This window comes from Scyliorhinus canicula, chromosome 1 (genome assembly GCF_902713615.1).
Source record: "Scyliorhinus canicula chromosome 1, sScyCan1.1, whole genome shotgun sequence".
Taxonomy (NCBI): domain Eukaryota; kingdom Metazoa; phylum Chordata; class Chondrichthyes; order Carcharhiniformes; family Scyliorhinidae; genus Scyliorhinus; species Scyliorhinus canicula.
Window position 1 is genome coordinate 3,222,899 of NC_052146.1, and position 21,270 is coordinate 3,244,168.

At 51.2% G+C, this 21,270-nt stretch overlaps 1 protein-coding gene across 5 annotated transcripts in view; it reads right to left on the reverse strand.

The window, feature by feature from the left end:
- LOC119968157 (2-oxoglutarate and iron-dependent oxygenase domain-containing protein 2-like) overlaps positions 1-21,270 on the reverse strand; it is a 61,657-nt gene that overhangs the window by 6,141 nt on the left and 34,246 nt on the right. For 2 of the 5 annotated variants that reach the window (XM_038801232.1, XM_038801182.1), the window contains 3 exons: positions 18,272-18,389; positions 17,228-17,366; positions 1,120-1,189 (listed from right to left, as the gene is read on the reverse strand). In XM_038801232.1, coding sequence (XP_038657160.1) covers positions 18,342-18,389 — 48 coding nt within the window. In that variant the 3' untranslated portion in view covers positions 1,120-1,189; positions 17,228-17,366; positions 18,272-18,341. Of the gene's footprint in view, positions 1-1,119; positions 1,190-17,227; positions 17,367-18,265; positions 18,390-21,270 lie in introns of those variants that run through there. The other 3 variants (XM_038801201.1, XM_038801176.1, XM_038801191.1) reach the window with 2 other exon arrangements.

The window sequence follows — 21,270 nt, forward strand, 5'->3', positions numbered from 1 at the left end:
AGACCTTTACATACATGTGCACACATCCCTACATAAACATACTGCCTCACAGAGACCCAGACTAAATTCCAATCTTGGGTGACTGTATGGAGTTTGCACGTTCTCCCCGTGTCTGCGTGGGTCCAGAAGAGATTCACAAGAATGATCCTTGGAATGGAGAGCTTGCCATATGAGGAACGTTTGAGGACTCTGGGTCTGTACTCATTGGAGTTTAGAAGGATTGGGGGGGATCTTATTGAAACTTACAGGATACTGCGAGGCCTGGATAGAGTGGACGTGGAGAGGATGTTTCCACTTGGAGGAAAAACTAGAAGCAGAGGACACAATCTCAGACTAAAGGGATACTTTAAAACAGAGATGAGGAGTATCTTCAACCGGAGGGTGCTGAATCTGTGGAACACTTTGCCGCAGAAGGCTGTGGAGGCCAAAACACTGAGTGTCTTTAAGACAGAGCTAGGTAGGTTCTTGATTAATAAGGGGATGAAATGAAATGAAAATTGCTTATTGTCACGAGTAGGCTTCAATGAAGTTACTGTGAAAAGCCCCTTGTCGCCACATTCCGGCGCCTGTCCAGGGAGGCTGGTGCGGGAATCGAACCAGGTCAGGGGTTATAGGGAGAAGGCAGGAGAATGGCGATGAGAAAATATCAGCCATGATTGAATGGTGGAGCAGACTCGATGGGTCGAGTGGCCTAATTCTGCTCCTATGTCTTATGGAGTCATGGAACCAAGATGATGAACAAAAACAGGTGTGGCCTCCTTCTGCATCACGGCTGCTGTCATCAAGAGGATTTGTTGGCTGTTTGGGAGAGCAGAACTTCCACCCTCCCCTTGTTGACAATGTCCGCTTCGCTAAGTGCTACTTTGAAATAAAAGGGTGGGGAGATTCCATGCAGTGGCCGCATCACCGCTGGACAAGGACTGAATAAAGAATGCATTTGTGGGGATTTTTGAAGCTGATTTCATCCCAGAATCTGATGAGAAGATAACTGTGGGAAGCGTTACTATAACATTAAAACAGAGTTTAAAGAATAAAAGATATCACCTGTAACCCAGTTTCTGTCGATGGTGGTCATCAAAAATTTGACTCCTTACAATTCAGACTTGGAATTTTTTTTACCTTATTTATTTCTTTGTGTCTCTCCCTGCTAACAATTTCTTCCAGAACTTCACCATCACCTTTAATAATCCTGCAACGTCAGTTAAAAGGCAAGTTAACATGTTTATGTAATTTTTAATCTTTTTATTTATCTAAAGTAACAAAATCAATATTATTACTGTTAAAACTAAAAAATTAGCAGCCCAGTGGCGTAGTGGTTAGCACTGCCGCCTCATGGCGCCGAGGCCCAGGTTCGATCCCGGCTCTGGGTCACTGTCTGTGTGGAGTTTGTACATTCTCCCCGTGTTTGCGTGGGTTTCAACCCCACAACCCAAAGATGTGCAGGGTAGGTGGATTGGCCTCGCAATTTAGCCCCTTAATTGGAAAAAATTAATTGGGTACTCTAAAGTTACATTTTTATAAAAAACTACCAGAACTAAAATCTTGATCTGTAAAACACGGAGATCTGTTATGGAGTAATTAAATACTTACAGCTCAGGAAAAGCTATAAACATGCTTTAAGCCGCTGTTTCTGTGATCAATCAAATTTAATTCTTGTGGCTTCTCCGATATGTTCACGAGTGCTGCATCAGCAAGAATAATTTCTCATTCACTTCTATTCTGTTGTACTGTGTGCAAGTTGTGGCTCAGTTGGGAGCATCTCACCCGTTGAGCCACAAGGTTCTGGGTTCAAATCCCACTCAAGGAATTGAACTCAAAAATATAGGCTGACCCTCCAGTGCAGTACTGAGGGAGTGCTGCACTGTCAGAGGGTCAGTACAGAGGGAGTGCTGCACTGTCAGAGGGTCAGTACTGAGGGAGTGCCGCACTGTCAGGGTCAGTACTGAGGGAGTGCTGCACTGTCTGAGGGTCAGTACTGAGGGAGTGCTGCACTGTCAGAGGGTCAGTACTGAGGGAGTGCCGCACTGTCAGAGGGTCAGTACTGAGGGAGCTCCGCACTTTCAGAGGGTCAGTACTGAGGGAGTGCCGCACTGTCAGAGGGTCAGTACTGAGGGAGTGCTGCACTGTCAGAGGGTCAGTACTGAGGGAGTGCTGCACTGTCAGAGGGGTCAGTACTGAGGGAGTGCTGCACTGTCAGAGGGCCAGTACTGAGGGAGTGCTGCACTGTCAGAGGGTCAGTACTGAGGGAGTGCTGCACTGTCAGAGGGTCAGTACTGAGGGAGTGCTGCACTGTCAGCGGGTCAGTACTGAGGGAGTGCCGCACTGTCAGAGGGTCAGTACTGAGGGAGTGCCGCACTGTCAGAGGGTCAGTACTGAGGGAGTGCCGCACTGTCAGAGGGTCAGTACTGAGGGAGAGCCGCACTGTCAGAGGGTCAGTACTGAGGGAGTGCCGCACTGTCAGAGGGTCAGTACTGAGGGAGTGTCGCACTGTCAGAGGGTCAGTACTGAGGGAGCGCTGCACTGTCAGAGGGTCAGTACTGAGGGAGTGCCGCACTGTCAGAGGGTCAGTACTGAGGGAGCGCTGCACTGTCAGAGGGTCAGTACTGAGGGAGTGCCGCACTGTCAGAGGGTCAGTACTGAGGGAGTGCCGCACTGTCAGAGGGTCAGTACTGAGGGAGTGCCGCACTGTCAGAGGGTCAGTACTGAGGGAGTGCCGCACTGTCAGAGGGTCAGTACTGAGGGAGTGCCGCACTGTCAGAGGGTCAGTACTGAGGGAGTGCCGCACTGTCAGAGGGTCAGCACTGAGGGAGTGCTGCACTGTCAGAGGGTCAATACTGAGGGAGTGCTGCACTGTCAGAGGGTCAGTACTGAGGGAGTGCTGCACTGTCAGAGGGTCAGTACTGAGGGAGTGCTGCACTGTCAGAGGGTCAGTACTGAGGGAGTGCCGCACTGTCAGAGGGTCAGTACTGAGGGAGTGCCGCACTGTCAGAGGGTCAGTACTGAGGGAGTGCTGCACTGTCAGAGGGTCAGTACTGAGGGAGTGCTGGACTGTCAGAGGCTCAGTACTGAGGGAGTGCCGCACTGTCAGAGGCTCAGTACTGAGGGAGTGCCGCACTGTCAGAGGGTCAGTACTGAGGGAGTGCCGCACTGTCAGAGGGTCAGTACTGAGGGAGTGCTGCACTGTCAGAGGGTCAGTACTGAGGGACTGCCGCACTGTCAGAGGGTCAGTACTGAGGGAGTGCCGCACTGTCAGAGGGTCAGTACTGAGGGAGTGCCGCACTGTCAGAGGGTCAATACTGAGGGAGTCCCGCACTGTCAGAGGGTCAATACTGAGGGAGTGCTGCACTGTCAGAGGGTCAGTACTGAGGGAGTGCTGCACTGTCAGAGGGTCAGTACTGAGGGAGTGCCGCACTATCAGAGGGTCAGTAGTGAGGGAGTGCCGCACTGTCAGAGGGTCAGTACTGAGGGAATGCTGCACTGTCAGAGGGTCAGTACTGAGGGAGTGCCGCACTGTCAGAGGGTCAGTACTGAGGGAGTGCCGCACTGTCAGAGGGTCAGTACTGAGGGAGTGCCGCACTGTCAGAGGGTCAGTACTGAGGGAGTGCCGCACTGTCAGAGGGTCAGTACTGAGGGAGTGCCGCACTGTCAGAGGGTCCATACCGAGGGAGTGCTGCACTGTCAGAGGGTCAGTACTGAGGGAGTGCCGCACTGTCAGAGGGTCAGTACTGAGGGAGTGCCGCACTGTCTGAGGGTCAGTACTGAGGGAGTGCTGCACTGTCAGAGGGTCAGTACTGAGGGAGTGCCGCACTGTCAGAGGGTCCATACCGAGGGAGTGCTGCACTGTCAGAGGGTCAGTACTGAGGGAGAGTGCCGCACTGTCAGAGTCAGTACTGAGGGAGTGCTGCACTGTCAGAGGGTCAGTACTGAGGGAGTGCCGCACTATCAGAGGGTCAGTAGTGAGGGAGTGCCGCACTGTCAGAGGGTCAGTACTGAGGGAATGCTGCACTGTCAGAGGGTCAGTACTGAGCGAGTGCCGCACTGTCAGAGGGTCAGTACTGAGGGAGTGCCGCACTGTCAGAGGGTCAGTACTGAGGGAGTGCCGCACTGTCAGAGGGTCAGTACTGAGGGAGTGCTGCACTGTCAGAGGGTCAGTACTGAGGGAGTGCCGCACTGTCAGAGGGTCCATACCGAGGGAGTGCTGCACTGTCAGAGGGTCAGTACTGAGGGAGTGCCGCACTGTCAGATGGTCAGTACTGAGGGAGTGCCGCACTGTCAGAGGGTCAGTACTGAGGGAGTGCTGCACTGTCAGAGGGTCAGTACTGAGGGAGTGCCGCACTGTCAGAGGGTCCATACCGAGGGAGTGCTGCACTGTCAGAGGGTCAGTACTGAGGGAGTGCTGCACTGTCAGAGGGTCAGTACTGAGGGAGTGCCGCACTGTCAGAGGGTCAGTACTGAGGGAGTGCCGCACTGTCAGAGGGTCAGTACTGAGGGAGTGCCGCACTGTCAGAGGGTCAGTACTGAGGGAGTGCTGCACTGTCAGAGGGTCAGTACTGAGGGAGTGCCGCACTGTCAGAGGGTCCATACCGAGGGAGTGCTGCACTGTCAGAGGGTCAGTACTGAGGGAGTGCTGCACTGTCAGAGGGTCAGTACTGAGGGAGTGCCGCACTGTCAGAGGGTCAGTACTGAGGGAGTGCCGCACTGTCAGAGGGTCAGTACTGAGGGAGTGCTGCACTGTCAGAGGGTCAGTACTGAGGGAGTGCCGCACTGTCAGAGGGTCCATACCGAGGGAGTGCTGCACTGTCAGAGGGTCAGTACTGAGGGAGTGCTGCACTGTCAGAGGGTCAGTACTGAGGGAGTGCCGCACTGTCAGAGGGTCAGTACTGAGGGAGTGCTGCACTGTCAGAGGGTCAGTACTGAGGGAGTGCCGCACTGTCAGAGGGTCAGTACTGAGGGAGTGCCGCACTGTCAGAGGGTCAGTACTGAGGGTGTGCTGCACTGTCAGAGGGTCAGTACTGAGGGAGTGCCGCACTGTCAGAGGGTCAGTACTGAGGGAGTGCTGCACTGTCAGAGGGTCAGTACTGAGGGAGTGCTGCACTGTCAGAGGGTCAGTACTGAGGGAGTGCCGCACTGTCAGAGGGTCAGTACTGAGGGAGTGCTGCACTGTCAGAGGGTCAGTACTGAGGGAGTGCCGCACTGTCAGAGGGTCAGTACTGAGGGAGTGCCACACTGTCAGAGAGTCAGTACTGAGGGAGTGCCGCACTGTCAGAGGGTCAGTACTGAGGGAGTGCCGCACTGTCAGAGGGTCAGTACTGAGGGAGTGCCGCACTGTCAGAGGGTCAGTACTGAGGGAGTGCTGCACTGTCAGAGGGTCAGTACTGAGGGAGTGCTGCACTGTCAGAGGGTCAATACTGAGGGAGTGCCGCACTGTCAGAGGGTCAGTACTGAGGGAGTGCTGCACTGTCAGAGGGTCAGGACTGAGGGAGGTCCGCACTGTCAGAGGGTCAGTACTGAGGGAGTGCTGCACTGTCAGAGGGTCAGTACTGAAGGAGTACCGCACTGTCAGAGGGTCAGTACTGAGGGAGTGCTGCACTGTCAGAGGGTCAGTACTGAGGGAGTGCTGCACTGTCAGAGGGTCAGTACTGAGGGAGAGTCACACTGTCAGAGGGTCAGTACTGAGGGAGTGCCGCACTGTCAGAGGGTCAGTACTGAGGGAGTGCCGCACTGTCAGAGGGTCAATACTGAGGGAGTGCCGCACTGTCAGAGGGTCAGTACTGAGGGAGTGCTGCACTGTCAGAGGGTCAGGACTGAGGGAGGTCCGCACTGTCAGAGGGTCAGTACTGAGGGAGTGCCGCACTGTCAGAGGGTCAGGACTGAGGGATGTCCGCACTGTCAGAGGGTCAGTACTGAGGGAGTGCCGCACTGTCAGAGGGTCAGTACTGAGGGAGTGCTGCACTGTCAGAGGGTCAGTACTGAGGGAGAGTCACACTGTCAGAGGGTCAGTACTGAGGGAGTGCCGCACTGTCAGAGGGTCAGTACTGAGGGAGTGCCGCACTGTCAGAGGGTCAGTACTGAGGGAGTGCCGCACTGTCAGAGGGTCAGTACTGAGGGAGTGCCGCACTGTCAGAGGGTCAGTACTGAGGGAGCTCCGCACTGTCAGAAATGCTGTTAAACTGTTTTTTCCATTGCCTCCTTGGATGGTGTAAAACATTTGATAGGATTATGTCGGATGAGCAGGGCAATCTGTCTGATTACTGCTGCTGTTTGTGGCAGTTCTCACAATTAGCTTTTCAAGGGCCGTACAGTGGCACAGTGGTTAGCACTGCTGCCTACGGCGCTGAGGACCCGGGTTCGAATCCCGGCCCTGGGTCACTGTCTGTGTGGAGTTTGCACATTCTCCCCGTGTCTGCGTGGGTTTCGCCCCCACAACCCAAAGATGTGCAGGTTAGGTGGATTGGCCAGGCTAACTTGCCCCTTAATTGGAAAATAAAAAAAATAAAAATAAATAAAAATAATTGGGTACTCTAAATTTATTTTTAAAAAGTGAGCTTCGTTAGACCAGCATTTGTTGCCCATCCCTAACTGCCCTGGAGAATGTGGTGGTGAGTTAACCGATGCAGTCTGTGTGGTGTAGGTAAACCCACAGTGCTGTCAGGGAGAGTTCCAGGATTTTGATCCAGCGACAGTGAAGGAATGGCGATATCTTTCCAAGTCAGGATGGTGTGGTAGCACAGTGGTTAGCACTGTTGCTTCACAGCTCCAGGGTCCCGGGTTCGATTCCCGCTTGGGTCACTGTCTGTGCGGAGTCTGCACATCCTCCCCGTGTGTGCGTGGGTTTCCTCCGGGTGCTCCGGTTTCCTCCCACAGTCCAAAGATGTGCAGGTTATGTGGATTGGCCATGTTAAATTGCCCTTAGTCTCCAAAGGGGTTGGGTAGGGTTACTGGGTTACAGGTGTGGGCTTAAGTGGGGTGCTCTTTCCAAGGGCCGGTACAGACTCGATGGGTCGAATAGCCTCCTTCTGCACTGTAAATTCTATGTCTGTGTGTGACTCGCGTTTCCTCCATAACAACAGTAACTACACTTCATTGGCTGAACAACTGCTGGTTATGAAAATATAAATGCAAGTCTTTTTTCTTTTCCCATGTCACAGTAATGTTTCAAATTGTCTATCGTTGGCCATAATAAAGTTGTGTGGAGTAGTGATAACACACAAATCCCTCGAGTAGGATTCAGTGGTGTGGTGCATACTGACACCAAGTGGAAACACAGAGTTATTACAATTCTTTTCCTTTGAATGAAACATTCTCCCAAAAGGATAATTATTTCCTTCAGCTAATTTTCTCGTATCCCATGGACTGCCTGAACATTTTACACTGGTTGGTTGTTAACGGAAAGGAGTCCCAAACTTGTTGGTTTCCACGCCAAAGCCAATGATCTCTCTTTCTCTCTCTCGGGCAGCACTGGCTGTGTCTACACAACCTGGGACTGTAACATTTCCAGATTCTCAAAAGGGTGACTGGCGATGGGCGGTAACTGCCGGTCGTGCCTACGTCCCATGAATGAATAGTTCTGAAAGCAGGTGGAATCCCAGAATATAATTCTAAAACATGGCATCAAATCGGAAAATCAGCTGCTGTTATCAAGAATCAAAGTGCAGCAGCGAAGCCTAAACCAGTTATAGACATGATCCAAACCAATGACTATTTCAGTTTCTTGAACACACTGCTCTGTTTCCTCTACATACATCTGTATACAGTATTTTTGAAAAACATCTCATTGAAGGCATTTTTAATATATACATATTCACAAAAATACAAAAGCTAAGAGGTGACAAACGCCCCCCCCCCCCCCCCCCCCCCCTCTCCCTGGACCACCACCCAGCCACCGCCCCCACCCCCCTCCCCACCCCGCCACCATACTCCTCAATGAAGGCGATAAACATCTTCCATCCCACGAATGCCAAACGTAACTTTTTCCAAATGCAAAAACTCTGCCAGGTCACTCCCCCTATACCCCGTTGGCACCTCCGACTCTCCCCAACACAATCCGCCCCCGGGCTATCAGGGAGGCAAAGGCCAAGACACCGGCCTCCCTCTCCACTCCAAACATCGCCACCTCCAGACTCCGAGCCACCTCTACCCCAGAATCTTGGACATTAAGTCTGAAAATCCCTTCCAAAACTTCCTCAACCTCGGACAATCCCAAAACATGTGCACATGTCTCGCTGCACCACCCCCCCCCCCCCCCCCCCCCAACACGGATCCTCCACCCCCGAAAAGAACCAACTCATCTTGGACACCATCACGTGGGCTCTATGCACCACCTTAAACTGGATAAGACTTACTCTAGCACACGACGAGAACACATTCACCCTTTGTAGAGCCAAACACAATCTGCCCCCGCCAAACACAATCTGCAGCCGCCCCGCCAAACACAATCTGCCCCCGCCAAACACAATCTGCAGCCGCCCCGCCAAACACAATCTGCCCCCGCCAAACACAATCTGCCCCCGCCAAACACAATCTGCAGCCGCCACGCCAAACACAATCTGCAGCCGTCCCGCCAAACACAATCTGCCCCCGCCAAACACAATCTGCAGCCGCCAAACACAATCTGCCCCCGCCAAACACAATCTGCCCCCGCCAAACCCAATCTGCAGCCGCCCCGCCAAACACAATCTGCCCCCGCCAAACACAATCTGCAGCCGCCCCGCCAAACACAATCTGCCCCCGCCAAACACAATCTGCAGCCGCCCCGCCAAATTCTGCAGCCGCCCCGCCAAACACAATCTGCCCCCGCCAAACACAATCTGCAGCCGTCCCGCCAAACACAATCTGCCCCCGCCAAACACAATCTGCAGCCGCCCCGCCAAACACAATCTGCAGCCGCCCCGCCAAACACAATCTGCACCCGCCAAACACAATCTGCAGCCGCCCCGCCAAACACAATCTGCAGCCGCCCCGCCAAATTCTGCCCCCGCCCCGCCAAACACAATCTGCAGCCGCCCCGCCAAACACAATCTGCACCCGCCCCGCCAAACACAATCTGCAGCTGCCCCGCCAAACACAATCTGCAGCCGCCCCGCCAAACACAATCTGCAGCCGCCCCGCCAAACACAATCTGCAGCCGCCCCGCCAAACACAATCTGCCCCCGTCAAACACAATCTGCCCCCGCCCCGCCAAACACAATCTGCAGCCGCCCCGCCAAACACAATCTGCCCCCGCCAAACACAATCTGCAGCCGCCAAACACAATCTGCAGCCGCCCCGCCAAACACAATCTGCAGCCGCCCCGCCAAACACAATCTGCAGCCGCCCCGCCAAACACAATCTGCAGCCGCCCCGCCAAACACAATCTGCACCCGCCCCGCCAAACACAATCTGCAGCTGCCCCGCCCAACACAATCTGCAGCCGCCCCGCCAAACACAATCTGCAGCCGCCCCGCCAAACACAATCTGCAGCCGCCCCGCCAAACACAATCTGCCCCCGCCCCGCCAAACACAATGGCAGCACATCCCACTTCTTAAAGTCTTCCTTCATTCCTTCCAGGTGCAACGCCGAGTTCATCTTGTGCAGCTGGGTCCAGCTCTGCACCACCTGCTATCCCAAGATAGCAAAATCTCCCCCCCCCCACCACCGAAAACGGCAATTTCCCAGCCTCTTCTGTCCCCAAACATTAATTGGGAATACCTCACTTTTCTGCTATGTTCAGTTTATACCCCAAAAAGCAGCCAAACTCATCCACAATCCCCAGGATCCCATCAAAGCTCCCAACCGGGTCCAGAATGTGTGACAGGTGGTCATCTGCACACAGGGGAACTCTGTGATCGACTGACCCCCGCCCCACGCTCAATCCCCCTCTATCCCCCCCCCCCCCCCCGGGGACCTCGCGCCGTGAGGAGCAGTGCTAACCACTGCGCCTCGTGCTGCCCTGAGAAAAACACACCTGACCTCATCCTCACCAATCTGCCTGCTGCAGATGAATCTGTCCGTGCTAGTGTTGGTAGGAGTGACCACCGCACAGTCATTGTGGAGACAAAGTCCCGTCTTCACATTGAGGTACCCTCCATTGTGTTATGTGTCACTGCCACCGTGCTAAATGAGTCAGGATCTAGCAAACCGTGACTGGGAAACAATGAGACGCTGTGGGCCATCGGCAACAGCATTGTACTTAACCATGACACTTACTCAGCAATAACCTGCTCACAGATGTTCAGTTTGGGTTCCACTTGGACCCCTCAGCTCCTGACGTTGCAGCCTTGATTCAAACATGGACAAAAGAGCCTCACCTCCAGAGGTGAGGTGAGAGTGACTGCCCTCGATATCAAGGCAGCATTTGACCGAGGAAGGCATCAAGGGCCCTTAGCTAAACTGGAGTCAATGGGAATCAGGGGGGAAACTCTCCGCTGGCTGGAGTTGTACCTGACACAAAGGAAGATGGTTGTGGTGGTTGGAGGTCAATCATCTCAGCTCCAGGACATCACTGCAGGAGTTCCTCAGGGTAGTGTCCTCGGCCCAACCATCTTCAGCTGCTTCATTAATGAACATTATAAGTCAGAAGTGGAGATGCTCACTGATGACTGGACAATGTTCAGCACCATTCACGACTCCTCAGATAATCCATGTCCAAATGCAGCATGATCTGGACAATATCCAGGCTTGGGCTGACAAGCGGCAAGTTACATTCATGTCACATAAGTGCCAGGCAATGACCATCTTCTACAAGTTCGGGAGGTGGAGGGGGTTATTGAGAGGAGTTATAGGGAGGTAGTCACACCTCAGGTAAAAGAAGAAGGTAGATGGGTTACCGTCAGGGGAGGGAGAGGGAACCGGCAGGCAGTGCAGGGATCCCCTGTGGTCGTTCCCCTCAATAACAAGTATACCGTTTTCGATACTGTTGGGGGGGTCGACTTACCAGGGGTAAGCAATAGGGCACAGGTCTCTGGCACAGAGTCTGTCCCTGTTGCTCAGAAGGGAAGGGAGAAGAGGAACAGAGCACTTGTCATTGGGGACTCCATAGTTAGAGTAACAGACAGGAGGTTCTGTGGGAACGAAAGAGATTCACGGTTGGTGTGTTGCCTCCCAGGTGCCAGGGTTCGTGATGTCTCTGATCGTGTTTTTGGGATCCTTAAGGGGGAGGGGGAGCAGCCCCAAGTCATGGTCCACATAGGTACCAACGACATAGGTAGGAAGAGAGATGGGGATTTGAGACAGAAATTCAGGGAGCTAGGGTGGAAGCTGAGAGCTAGAACAAACAGAGTTGTTATCTCTGGGTTGTTACCCGTGCCACGTGCTAGCGAAGTGAGAAATAAGGAGAGAGAGGAGTTGAACACGTGGCTACAGGGATGGTGCAGGAGGGAGGGTTTTGGTTTCCTGGATAATTGGGGCTCATTCTGGGGTAGGTGGGACCTCTACAAACAGGATGGTCATCACCTGAACCAGAGGGGTACCAATATCCTGGGGGGGAGATTTGCTAGTGCTCTTCGAGGGGGTTTAAACTAATTCAGCAGGGGGATGGGAACCTAAATTGTAGTCCCAGTGTACAGGATGTTGAGAGTAGTGAGGTTAGGGATAGGGTTAAAAGTTCGAAAGAGGGCACTGGCAAGCGAGACGCTGGTTTGAAGTGTGTCTACTTCAACGCCAGGAGCATCCGGAATAAGGTGGCATAAGGTGAATAAGGCGGAATAATGAGCTTGCAGCATGGGTTGGTACCTGGGATCTCGCTGTTGTGGCGATTTCGGAGACATGGGTAGAGCAGGGACAGGAATGGTTGTTGCAGGTTCCAGGATTTAGATGTTTCTGTAAGAACAGAGAAGATGGTAAAAGAGGGGGGGGGGGGGGGGGGGGGGGGGGTGGCATTGTTAATCAAGGAAAGTATTACAGCGGCAGAAAGGACGTTTGAGGACTCGTCTATTTAGGTAGTATGGGCCGAGGTTAGGAACAGGAGAGGAGAGGTCACCCTGTTGGGAGTTGTCTATAGACCTCCGAATAGTTCCAGAGATGTAGAGGAAAGGATTGCAAAGATGATTCTCGACAGGAGCGAGAGTAACAGGGTAGTTGTTATGGGGCACTTTAACTTTCCAAATATTGACTGGAAATACTATAGTTCGAGTACTATAGATGAGTCAGTTTTTGTGCAGTGTGTGCAGGAGGGTTTTCTGACACAGTATGTAGATAGGCCAACAAGGGGCGAGGCCACATTGGATTTGGTACTGGGTAATGAACCCGGCCAGGTGTTAGATTTAGATGTAGGTGAGCACTTTGGTGATAGTGATCACAACTCGGTTATGTTTACTCTAGCGATGGGCAGGGGTAGGTATATACCGCAAGGCAAGAATTATAGCTGCGGGAAAGGCAATTATGATGCTATTCGGCAAGATTTAGGATGCATAGGATGGGGAAGGAAACTGCAGGGGATGGGTACAATCGAAATGTGGAGCTTTTTCAAGGAACAGCTACTGCGCGTCCTTGATAAGTATGTACCTGTCAGGCAGGGAGGAAGTTGTCGAGCAAGGGAACCGTGGTTTACTAAGGAAGTTGAAGCACTTGTCAAGAGGAAGAAGAAGGCTTATGTTAGGATGAGACATGAAGGCTCAGTTAGGGCACTTGAGAGTTACAAGTTAGCCAGGAAGGACCTAAAGGGAGAGTTAAGAAGAGCGAGGAGAGGACACGAAAAGTCGTTGGCGGATAGGATCAAGGAAAACCCTAAGGCTTTCTATAGGTATATCAGGAGCAAAAGAATGACTAGAGTAAGATTAGGGCCAATCAAGGATAGTAGTGGAAAGTTGTGTGTGGAATCAGAGGAGATAGGGGAAGCGTTAAATGGATATTTTTCGTCAGTGTTTACACTGGAGAAAGACAATGTTGTCAAGGAGAATACTCAGGTACAGTCGACCAGGCTAGATGGGATTGAGGTTCACAAGGAGGAGGTGTTAGCAATTTTGGAAAATGTAAAAATAGATAAGTCCCCTGGGCCAGATGGGATTTATCCTAGGATTCTCTGGGAAGCCAGGGAGGAGATTGCAGAGCCTTTGTCCTTGATCTTTATGTCGTCTTTGTCGACAGGAATAGTGCCGGAAGACTGGAGGATAGCAAATGTTGTCCCCTTGTTCAAGAATGGGAGTAGAGACAACCCTGGTAATTATAGACCTGTGAGCCTTACTTCGGTTGTGGGAGATAGGGTTTGTAATCACCTTGAAAAGAACAAGTTGATTAGCGATACTCAACACGGTTTTGTGAAGGGTAGGTCATGCCTCACAAACCTTATTGAGTTTTTTGAGAAGGTGACCAAACAGGTGGATGAGGGTAAAGCGGTTGATGTGGTGTATATGGATTTCAGTAAGGCATTTGATAAGGTTCCCCACGGTAGGCTATTGCAGAAAATACGGAAGTATGAGATTGAAGGTGATTTAGCGGTTTGGATCAGTAATTGGCTAGCTGAAAGAAGACAGAGGGTGGTGGTTGATGGCAAATGTTCATCCTGGAGTTCAGTTACTAGTGGTGTACCGCAAGGATGTTTTGGGGCCACTGCTGTTTGTCATTTTTATAAATGACCTGGAAGAGGGTGTAGAAGGATGGGTTAGTAAATTTGCAGATGACACAAAGGTCAGTGGAGTTCTGGATAGTGCTGAAGGATGTTATAGGTTACAGAGGGACATAGATAAGCTGCAGAGCTGGGCTGAGAGGTGGCAGATGGAGTTTAATGCGGAAAAGTGTGAGGTGGTTCACTTTGGAAGGAGTAACAGGAATGCAGAGCACTGGGCTAATGGCAAGATTCTTGGTAGTGTAGATGAACAGAGAGATCTCGGCATCCAGGTACATAAATCCCTGAAAGTTGCCACCCAGGTTAATAGGGCTGTTAAGAAGGCATATGGTGTGCTAGCCTTTATCAGTAGGGGGATTGAGTTTCGGAGCCACGAGGTCATGCTGCAGCTGTACATAACTCTGGTGCGGCCGCACCTGGAGTGCTGCGTGCAGTTCTGGTCACCACATTATAGGAAGGATGTGGAAGCTTTGGAAAGGGTTCAGAGGAGATTTACTAGGATGTTGCCTGGTATGGAGGGAAGGTCTTACGAGGAAAGGCTCAGGGACTTGAGGTTGTTTTCGTTAGAGAGGAGAAGGCTGAGAGGTGACTTAATAGAGACATATAAGATAGTCAGAGGGTTAGATAGGGTGGACAGTGAGAGCCTTTTTCCTCGGATGGTGATGACCAACACGAGGGGACATAGCTTTAAATTGAGGGGTGGTAGATATAGGACAGATGTCAGAGGCAGTTTCTTTACTCAGAGAGTAGTAGGGGTGTGGAACGCCCTGCCTGCAACAGTAGTAGACTCGCCAAATTAAAGGGCATTTAAGTGGTCACTGGATAGACATATGGATGAAAATGGAATAGTGTAGGTCAGATAGGCTTCAGATGGTTTCACGAGTCGGCGCAACATCGAGGGCCGAAGGGCCCGTACTGCGCTGTAATGTTCTATGTTCTAAGTGAGGATCTAACCACCGCCCCTTGACATTCATTAGCATTACCATCGCTGCATCCCCCACAATCAACACCCTGGGGTTACCATTGATCAGAAACTGAACTGGAATAACCATATAAATGCTGTTAGTTCAAGAACATGTCCAAGGCTAGCAATTCTGCAACAAACGACTCACCTCCTGACTCCCCAAAGCCAGTCCACCATCTACAAGGTCAGGCCAGGAGTGTAATGGAATACTCTCCATTTGCCTGGATGAGCGCAGCTCCAACAACACTCAAGAAGCTCGACACCATCCAGGACAAAGCAGCCGCTTGATTGCTCCCCCTTCCACAAACATTCAAACCCTCCACCACCGGCGCACAGTGGCAGCCGTGTGTACCATCTACAAGATGCACTGCAGCAACTCACCAAGGTTCCCTCGACAGCACCTTCCAAATTCATGACCACTACTATCTAGAAGAACAAGAGCAGCAGATACCTGGGAACCCCACCACCTGGAGGTTCCTCTGCAAGTCACTCACCATCCTGACTTGGAAATATATCGCTGTTCCTTCACTGTCGCTGGGGCAAAATCCCTCTCTAACAGCATTGTGGGTAGTCTTACAACACATAGACAATAGCGGTTCAGAAGACAATTTGCCACTGCCCGCTGAAGGCCAATTGGGCGGCATGGTGGTTAGCACTGTTGCTTCACAGCGCCAGGGATCCGGATTCCATTACCAGCTTGGGTCACAGTCTGCGCGGAGTCTGCACGTTCTCCCCGTGTCTGCATGGGTTTCCTCCGGGTGCTCCGGTTTCCTCCCACAGTCCCGAAGGACATGCTTGTTAGGTCATTTGGACATTCTGAATTCTCCCTCAATTGGGCAGCACGGTAGCACAGTGGTTAGCACTGTGGCTTCACAGCTCCAGGGTCCCAGGTTCGATTCCCAGCTTGGGTCACTGTCTGTGCGGAGTCTGCACGTTCTCCCCGTGTCTGCGTGGGTTTCCTCTGGGTGCTCCGGATTCCTCCCACAGTCCAAAGATGTGCAGGTTAGGTGGGTTGGCCGTGCTAAATTGCCCTTAGTGTCCAAAAAGGTTAGGAGGGGTTATTGGGTTACGGGGATAGGGTGGAAGTGAGGGCTTAAGTCGGTCGGTGCAGACTCGATGGGCCAAATGGCCTCCTTCTGCACTGTATGTTCTAAGTGCACGAACAGGCACCAGAGTGTGGGGCCCAGGGGCTTTTCACAGTAACTTCATTGCAGTGTTAATGTAAGCCTACTTGTGACAATAATAAAGATTATTAGGAGTGGGCAATAAATGCCGGCCTAGTCCGCAATGCCCACACTCCAAGAATGAATGAGATAAAAAATCTAAAATAATTTATATTGAGTTAACAAATTCTGTAAATGACATATTCAGATTGCAAGTAGAACTTTAGAAATAACTTTCATTGACATGAAAATGAAAAATGAAATGAAATGAATGAAATGAAATGAAAGTGAATAATGAAAATCGCTTATTGTCACGAGTAAACTTCAATGAAGTTACTGTGAAAAGCCCCTAGTCGCCACATTCCGGCGCCTGTTCGGGGAGGCTGTTACGGGAATCAAACCGTGCTGCTGGCATGCTTGGTCTGCTTTCAAAGCCAGCGATTTAGCCCAGTGTGCTAAACAGCCCCTTAGCACCCGAACGGTAGCGTGGTGGTTAGTATTGCTGTCTCACGGCGCCGAGGTCCCAGGTTCGATCCCAGCCCCGGGTCACTGTCCGTATGGAGTTTGCACATTCTCCCCGTGTCTGCGTGGGTTTCAGCCCCACAATCAAAAGTTGTGCAGGGTAGGTGGATTGGCCACACTAAATTGGAAAAACATTATTGGGCACTTTAAATTTACAAAAAAAAACACAAAGCACCTTTTGCAACTTGCGGACCCAAAGCTTTACAGTCAATGACGCACAGTTGAAGTGCAGTCACTGTTGTAATTTATTGATTGAAAGATAAATGTTGACTAGTACACAAAGGAGAACTCTTCTTCATATAGTTGCTGTGGGAGATTTTACATCCACATGAGAGGGTGGACGGGGCCGGGAAGACAGCACTGCACCTGTGCATCTCCCCTCAGTACAGCACTGCACCTGTGCACCTCCTGTACAGCACCTCAGTACAGCACCTCTGTACTGTGCACCTCCCCTCAGTACAGCACCTGTGCACCTCCCCTCAGTACAGCACCTGTGCATCTCCCCTCAGTACAGCACCTGTGCATCTCCCCTCGGTACAGCACCTGTGCTCCTCCCTTCGGTACAGCACTGCTCCTGTGCACCTCCCCTCGGTACAGCACTGCTCCTGTGCACCTCCCCTCAGTACAGCACCTGTGCACCCCCCTCAGTATAGCACCTGTGCACCCCCCTCAGTACTGCACCTGTGCATCTCCCCTCAGTACTGCACCTGTGCACCCCCCTCAGTACAGCACCTGTGCACCCCCCAGTACAGCACCTGTGCACCCCCCTCAGTACAGCACCTGTGCACTCCCCTCAGTACAGCACCTGTGCACCCCCCTCAGTACTGCACCTGTGCACCCCCCTCAGCACTGCACCTGTGCACCCCCCTCAGTACAGCACCTGTGCATCTCCCCTCAGTACAGCACCTGTGCATCTCCCCTCAGTACAGCACCTGTGCATCTCCCCTCAGTACATCACCTGTGCACCCCCCTCAGTACAGCACCTGTGCATCTCCCCTCAGTACAGCACCTGTGCACCCCCCTCAGGGAATACTGACCTAGATTATGGGCTCAATTCCCGGGATGGGACTTCCTGACTCGGGAAGTGAGAGCTATCCTCTCTGTCATGGCTGAGAAGTGTTTCCAGGTCACTACATCTTTAAAGGTCAGTACTGAGGAGATTTGCACGACACAGCCCTGCTCAGAAAACAAAATAAACACATTTTATTCAAAGTATCCCCCATTCAATTTCCAAAGAAAATGCATACACAAAACTCAATTTGTTGTAAAATGTCAGATTTTTCCAGGTAACGGGTGTGCTGTGATGTCAGTAAGATCCAGAGCAACTCCCACGGAGACAATGACGGTTGTGATTCTGAACCAACTTCAGGCTGATCGAATCTGTCTGACACTCCCACGCTCCGAGGTCACTGTGTTTAGCACCGTTACACCCAACATCATCAGCTCAGTCACCGCGAGTCTTCAAAAATATTGGAAGTTTGAAAATGTCAATGTAATTTTATTAATATCTATTTGGGAACACAAAAGGTATTTTGAATGGAAAGTATCTGCCATCGATTTAATTTCCCATCAAATTCAATTTGTTTTTTGTTTCCTATTATTTTTCCTCCATTCTAATGGCTCTTTATTCAAGGATCAAAGTTAAATTTTTTAGGTGAGATATTTTGTCAGAATTTAACTGATTTATTTTATCATACTAATAGACTAAGCTCAATATTTCCAGAAGTTAAAAGCAAATTACTGCGGGCACTGGAGTCTGAAACAAAAACAGAGAATACTGGACAACCTCTGCAGGCCTGACAGCGTCTGTGGAGAGAGAGCGAACGTTTCCAGTCTGGATCAGTCTCTTAGTTTCTGATCATAAGCTTATTTTCCATTAATCTATTTGTATTAGTCTTTACCCAATTAAACCTTGAGGTACTCAGTGTTTCTGCTGCTCCAGCATTCTCATTTTAACACAGTAAAAACAGGTTTTAAACTGAATTGAAGTTGGTTAGATGTAGTTTGTACTGATGAGCTTGCTAATCTCCAAAACCTCACAAATACTACATGTGCACATCAGGTTAATCCAATAACTGTACCTTGACCTCCCCGTCTCCGGATCCACCACTCGCCGGATCACACTTTGTCTGGCATCCCACTCCTCTCTTGTCATTGGTCGCAGGGCCTGAATTCGAGCTTTCTGTTCATCTGTAACATCTGAAAGGTTGGCACATGTTATAACACCTGTGCGTGGTAACGAGACACACCTGTGCGTGGTAACGAGACACACCTGTGCGTGGTAACGAGACACACCTGTGCGTGGTAACGAGGCACACCTGTGCGTGGTAACGAGACACACCTGTGCGTGGTAACGAGACACACCTGTGCGTGGTAACAAGGTACACCTGTGCGTGGTAACAAGGCACACCTGTGCGTGGTAACAATGCACACCTGGGCGTGGTAACAACGCACACATGGGCGTGGTAACAAGGCACACCTGAGCGTGGTAACGAGACACACCTGTGCGTGGTAACAAGGTACACCTGTGCGTGGTAACAAGGTACACCTGTGCGTGGTAACGAGACACACCTGTGTGTGGTAACAAGACTCACCTGGGCGTGGTAACAAGGTACACCTGTGTGTGGTAACAAGGCACACCTGTGTGTGGTAACAAGGCACACCTGTGAGTGGTAACGAGACACACCTGTCTGTGGTAACTAGGTACACCTGTGTGTGGTAACAAGGTACACCTGCGTGTGGTAACGAGGCACACCTGCGTGTGGTAACGAGACACACCTGTGTGTGGTAACGAGACACACCTGTGTGTGGTAACAAGGCACACCTGTGTGTGGTAACAAGGCACACCTGTGCGTGGTAACAAGGTACACCTGTGCATGGTAACGAGACACACCTGTGCGTGGTAACGAGACACACCTGTGTGTGGTAACAAGGCACACCTGTGTGTGGTAACAAGGCATGCCTGTGCGTGGTAACAAGGCACACCTGTGCGTGGTAACAAGGCACACCTGTGCGTGGTAACAAGACACACCTGTGTGTGGTAACAAGACACACCTGTGTGTGGTAACGGGACACACCTGTGTGTGGTAACAAGGCACACCTGTGTGTGGTAACAAGGCACACCTGTGCATGGTAACAAGACACACCTGTGTGTGGTAACAAGGCACACCTGTGCGTGGTAACAAGGTACACCTGTGCATGGTAACGAGACACACCTGTGCGTGGTAACGAGACACACCTGTGTGTGGTAACAAGGCACACCTGTGTGTGGTAACAAGGCATGCCTGTGCGTGGTAACAAGGCACACCTGTGCGTGGTAACAAGACACACCTGTGTGTGGTAACAAGACACACCTGTGTGTGGTAACGGGACACACCTGTGTGTGGTAACAAGGCACACCTGTGTGTGGTAACAAGGCACACCTGTGCATGGTAACAAGACACACCTGTGTGTGGTAACAATACACACCTGTGTGTGGTAACAAGGCACACCTGTGCATGGTAACAAGACACACCTGTGTGTGGTAACAATACACACCTGTGTGTGGTAACAATGCACACCTGTGTGTGCTAATAAGGCACACCTGTGCATGGTAACAAGACACACCTGTGCATGGTAACAATGCACACCTGTGTGTGCTAATAAGGTGCAGCTGTGGCTTGCACATGGCATACCTTTTGCTGCCTGTTTCAATTTCCTTACTTAAAAGACTGAAAAAATGTAAAATGTAACATTTGACTTTTCTGTGCTCAGCGGAGTGTGTAATCTGTGATTGAAGAGAAACATTAAGCTCAAAGCGTCAGGGAAAGGGACAGTAAAAGGAAGGGCTTTGAAGAATTCTGATTGTGGAGAGGGAGGATAATTACTGGCAATTAAAAGGTTGCTGTAATGCTGCCTTTTATTAGTTTTCGTTATTCACTTATGGGATGAGTTAGTGGTGAAAGCAGCACTTGTCCTCCCCCAGCTGCTCTAAGGAGTTGGAGAGTCACCAAATTGAACCATTAGCAGTTTGACATAACTGAGGGATTGTTCAGCTCCTTCAGAAGGCAGTTAGACAGCAATGATGGTTTCCATCTCAGCCACAGCGACTCCAGGGGGGTAAGGACCCATGTTTCCTCCCCTAAAGGATAATCGCAAACCAGTTGGATCCTTTTATCAGGTTTTTTAAAAATCCCAAAATCAATTCTCAGTCTGCCTCGTTCTACCTCAAACCCTCAGGATTATTTATCCAGTCACACCACATTACTGATCCCTCTGTTCGTGTTTTTTGTTACTGATATTGCATCTCCTGCCTCTGACCTTCCTCTTCCAGTGGGAGGAGATTGGATATTCTCTGTGAATTTCTCGCAGACGGATCGCCAACATTTCCCCACCTTTTACTCTTCCCTTCAGTCAGAGACACTTGCTTTGTACAGCTCTCTCTCCCTCTCAATGACCCCTCCCGCCCGCTACACCCCGCCTGCTATTGTACAGTAAGAAGTCTTACAACACCAGGTGAAAGTCCAACAGGTTTGTTTGGAGTCACTAGCTTTCAGAGCACAGCTCCTTCATCACTCACCTGAAAGCTGGTGATTTGAAACAAACCTGTTGGACTTTAACCTGGTGTTGTAAGACTTCTTACCGTGCCCACCGCAGTAACGCTGGTATCTCCACATCATCACTATTATACAGCTCTCTCTTTCTTCCCCCCCCCCTCGCTATTATACAGCTCCCTTCGCCCCCCCCCCCCCACTATTGTACAGCTCTCTCCGCCCTGCTATCGTACAGCTCTCCCCGCCCTGCTATTGTACAGCTCTCTCCGCCCTGCTATTGTACAGCTCTCTCCGCCCTGCTATTGTACAGCTCTCTCCGCCCTGCTATTGTACAGCTCTCTCCGCCCTGCTATTGTACAGCTCTCTCTCCGCCCTGCTATTGTACAGCTCTCTCTCCCCGCCCAGCTATTGTACAGCTCTCTCCGCCCTGCTATTGTACAGCTCTCTCCGCCCTGCTATCGTACAGCTCTCTCCCCGCCCTGCTATTGTACAGCTCTCTCCGCCCTGCTATCGTACAGCTCTCTCCCCGCCCTGCTATTGTACAGCTC